This window comes from Ranitomeya imitator, chromosome 5 (genome assembly GCF_032444005.1).
Source record: "Ranitomeya imitator isolate aRanImi1 chromosome 5, aRanImi1.pri, whole genome shotgun sequence".
NCBI classification, from domain to species: Eukaryota; Metazoa; Chordata; class Amphibia; order Anura; family Dendrobatidae; genus Ranitomeya; species Ranitomeya imitator.
In genome coordinates, this window is record NC_091286.1 from 349897727 (window position 1) to 349902349 (window position 4623).

At 40.2% G+C, this 4623-nt stretch overlaps 1 protein-coding gene across 1 annotated transcript; it reads right to left on the reverse strand.

Moving 5' to 3' along the window:
* Positions 1-483: 483 nt before the first annotated feature.
* On the reverse strand, positions 484-3561 carry LOC138637620 (nuclear receptor subfamily 0 group B member 2-like). Its single transcript, XM_069726452.1, has 2 exons — positions 2925-3561; positions 484-1607 (listed from the first exon to the last, which is right to left on the reverse strand). Exons 1-2 carry the CDS (start codon positions 3475-3477, stop codon positions 1366-1368), a joined length of 795 nt encoding a protein of 264 aa, XP_069582553.1. The 5' UTR covers positions 3478-3561; the 3' UTR covers positions 484-1365.
* Between the last annotated feature and the right edge of the window lie 1062 nt (positions 3562-4623).

A 4623-nucleotide genomic window follows, 5' to 3' on the forward strand; every position in this document is an offset into this window, starting at 1 on the left:
TGTCATCCGTGTACATTTTCCAGTGCAGTCCGTATTTCTACAGCAGCAGCTAATAATCATTTACAGGACCATTTACAGTTTCCTGTGTTATAGAATTGCAATGTATCTGGAAAAATCAGATTTTATACTGTGGCTCCATATGGCATCTGATTTTTTTACACACACCCATAGACCCATTAAATTGATGAGTCTCATCCGATTTATGGAAAAAAATTGTTAATGTGAGATTTTTTGCACACACAGATTTGGTCAGTGAAAAAAAAATCACTCATCTGCACTGCCCCTTTAAATAACATTGATCCAAGTGCTGTTTTCATCATGAGCAGAACTCGAGCCCCAATGGTAACTTGTTGAGTATTTTTGTGTTGGTAGTAAAAATGCCCGTAATACTATGTTGTTACGCATGAAGCATGATAAGCATGAAGTCCACATATAAACATTTAGTACTTCACTATGTGCCGAAGAAACAAGAGTCTGTTTATTAATAAAATATTTTATTTAACTTTATATTGATGATATTAAAAAAAATAAATAAACATTTTAGCATAAGTGCAAGGTTCATCTTAGAATATGATAGAGATAATGGAAAAATACACACTGGAGATCCTCATTGTAAAAATGTGACACCACATTAAATACAAAAATAGAAATCATGCAAGAATAAAATATACATTATTTTTAAATGGGCAAAAAATGATCAATTTTCTTGAAGACTTTGAATACTTTTCTTGTTAAATATTCTATTTTTGCGCTAACTGCCCCCCACCTCCGTTTTCCCAACACTCCCACACACCATCTCACCTCCAGCTTAACACACACCTTGACGTGCTTTTATTTTGGACCTCTCTATCAACTCTGGTGATCTTGAGTGCCCATCCAAAGCGACAGAAACCTCTTTATTTTAATAGAAAAACCACATTTACTTTTAGTGGCTTAAGATATTGATATCCTGTCCTTAGAATAGGTCATCAATATTAAATTTGTGGGGTCCAGCACCCAGTGCTCCCACTGATCAGCTGTTATTAGCACCAGTGGTGGTCGGACGTAGACAGTGAAAAGCGCAGAATAGCACAGCTCTGGTCACTGTCCAGTGTCCTTTTGCATCTCCTATTCACTTTCATAGGGCTGCAGGGCTTGAGAATGGCGGCTGCACTGTTCAGGTCCTTTCAATCTTTACATCTATGTGTCAAAGCTAATATCTGATCTGTAGGAGGCCTGAGGTGAGACCACCATCAATCTGATATTGGTGATCTAACCTTATGATAGTTTATCGCTAAAGTAAGCCTATATAACCCCTTTATCTGCTTATTCATCTACTAGGAAATAACATTTTATTAATAGCAATATTCCAACGCATTTCTTATTTTAGTTGAAAAACAATGTTTCAAGCAATAGATCTTCCAAATTTATCTCTCCAGAGATGGGTCTAAAAAAGAGTTCTGTAATCATTTCAGAGTCAATAGCTTTTAGAATGTCCAGAGCCTCCAGCATTCTTGTGAAACGGACGTGACTCGTGTTCTGCATCGTCGATGTGAACTCCATCAGCGTTTGTTGAGCCTCCAGTTGTAGGGTCTGAACATACTGGGGGAATCTCATGCCTCTGATTCCTTGTGACAGAGAAAGAAAGAAAATGGTAAGACTATTCGCAATCAATATTTCCTAGAATGTAGGCATACAGGTTTAGCAAATCTGAATTAGAAAAAAGAAGTGCCCTTTACACATGTAATTAATATTAGTTATTATCATTAATCTGTATTAACCTCTTTCGACACATACAGTAGCTCTTGCGCTACGGCAATAAGGTGAAGCTCTGAAATGAACGTGTCATGAATAGCACAGTGATCGGCACATTTGATAGGAACCTCGTATCGTAGACTAAATACAGTTTATGACTATGTCCTGGTTGAACTGAGATAATTTCAAAGCTCCTAGCTCTACCAGCCTCTTGAACTGAAGATGATTGTCCCAGTACCTGCACGTATCACAAACCTCCCATCCATAATAAATATAACTAAGCACGGGTTGCCATTTTAATTTCCTAATTAAGTCCTAATTAATTTTTGGACCTCAAAGATGGACGCTATAACCTTTAAATATTGTCCCGAAGAGGCTTTCTGACTTAAGGGCTCTGAGTACTATAAAATCAGCCAAGCCCACTATCTAATGTGTATGGGGTCTGTCACAAAAGAAGTATTATGTCCAATATGTCCGATCCTTTTCGTTGACGATAATTTACCACGGTGGTTTCTGTCATTGACTTCACTCTCCCCATTAAAACATATGCATGTTTGGCCAAACCGAGAGTGCGTGAGAATGGGGTGGGATGGGAGAGACAGCTGTCCGATGAACAAGCATTTAGTAGAAAGTTATCTGAATAGGCAATGAAGGTCCCAACACAAACTCTAGTGCCACCCCTCCTAGATATGGTACCTACTCTGTAATAGGTAACCTTGATCTCCAACATGACCCTCAGAAATCCCTAGCTGCTAGGATATGGTGTCCTACAACAAAAGATACGATGAAGAAGGAATAGGGATACGGCCAAAAATCAATAAATAGATAAATTAATCTATATACATATACGTAAAAAAAAAGCTGAGTATTTCAAAGAAGAAAAATAACTCTAAGGGCAGAAAAGCGATGATTATTGATGTGGCATGTTGATCGGCATGCACTTACTTGAATTCATATGTTTCGTTGGTTCCCTTCTCCCCCAATGAAATGCTTACATTATGGAGTGAATGTGAATGATCATTCACATGGAAGATTTTTTCGGTGAATAAAAGCAGTCTCAATCAAAAAGGCTAATAGGATGAGGTTCCACTGTAGCATTGCATCAACGTTCACACCTCCACATCTGTTATAAATTTTATGTCAAACTTCTTTATAAAGCAGCATATGTAACAACAACAATCAAATCTTACCTGGGTTAAACAACACCATGCCTTTAAGGTAGGCATATTCCTTGGTGCAAATGTCCAAGCTCCAGAGTTTATGCAGAAACATCTGTAGTCTTTGCACTTCTCTGAAGGCCACTCCAGCTTCAGATGTCAATGTGATATCAGCAGCATTAGATGACTGGTTAAGAAGTATCTTCTTCAGTAGACTGGGCATAGAAAGTTCTTCCCATTCAAAATTAACTCTTTCCTGAGCCAGTCCTAAAACAAATAGCGGTGCCCAGCACTTCTTTACTAGCAGGATCTGGTCATCCCGGAGCAGCTGGTAGAAGGAAGGTAGATTTCTTATAAAAGTCACTGTCTTTAAAAGAACGTCTGAAGCTTTCTGGCAGATAACATCAGGATTTTTGAGTAACACTCTCCTATTTCCGTCACAGGGGCATCCTCTATTTGGATTACATATGTGTTGGTGATGATTTGTTTTTACGGGGCTGCCTGAATTAAGCATTTGGAAAAGAATACTATTGACTGGATCTCGCTTACACTGACAGGTTCCTGGTCTTTCAGACCTACAAGCCATTGCTGCGTTGTAGGTAAACAAGTACGTAGGCTGACGTGAAGGTTGTCTGAGAAGCAAATCAGTCTTCCTATGTCATCAGTTAGGCAATGTGATCTTTTATATACTCCGCAGCAATGTGACCATGTGGTGTGTCAACGCGGCCTTGAACTTTATTCTCACTAGAGTGTTTTCATTCACAATCATTCAAGGTGTGGCTAAAACCGCCCTATCTGAAAGAGCTAAAATTATCTGAATGAGGAGACTGGTCACGGATAGGAACGGAACAATAAGAAAATACCTTGTTTACAGACTTATGTCAGTCTGAGATGGTGGAAAGCTGTGCCATGATATCAAGGACACGCAAGAGGCTGCCAGAACTAAGTGTATTTCTTCCATTCTAAGGCTGCCTAATCAGACCTTGAACGAGCAATTTGTAGACCACAAAGTGCATAACAGAGATCTTAATATTGTTTTATCTTGTTATCCTAGCTTTATTGCACAATATTTTTAGATTTTGTTATTTAAAGGAAAATTATTATTATATTAAAGATTTATTAAAAAAAAAAAATAGGGGATCACTTTCTGGTCACTGCGGGTCTTACCACTGAGATTCTGAGATCAGGGCTCAGGAACCCCGAGACAGATGGTCTTCAGCAACATCCTGAAAAATGTGCATGAGATTCTGCTCCATTTATTGTCTATGGGACTGCCAAGTACAACAGTCTACTATTTCCAAAGACATACTCCACTGGATCGTGGGGCCGACCGATTCCGGGCAAGCAGACCAGATGATACCACCCCCTATACAGGGAGCATTGGGAGCAGGCGCGGGGGGAAGGTATACCGCAATAGCTAGTACCAGAGACCGGCTCATAGGAGACAGAGAAACCAAGATGGTGCGGACTGTGCTCTGGGAAACGCACAGGGGTCCAGATAGAGGCAGAGCATGCATCGGGTAGTGTACGGGAGACTAGGGCAGGGCGGAGTATGCACTCGAAGGACAGCACTGAGACCTGAGACACACCAGTACAGAGCATGCACCAGAGTGAATCACCAGGCACCGATGTGAGGGAGAGAGCACCAGAAATACTGACGCCAGACACAGAGAAGGGCACTTGCAGGTCAGGACACCTGGAAACAGAACAAAGGAATCCAGCAGGTGCGCAC

What these genes read in the sequence shown, in the direction of transcription:
- LOC138637620 (XM_069726452.1), bottom strand. Translation starts at nt 3,477, where the DNA reads ATGGCTTGTAGGTCTGAAAGACCAGGAACCTGTCAGTGTAAGCGAGAT. An exon ending in CATGGTGTTGTTTAACCCAG is followed by an intron (nt 1,608 to 2,924) that starts GTAAGATTTGAT and finishes CTCTGTCACAAG; the next exon opens with GAATCAGAGGCATGAGATTC.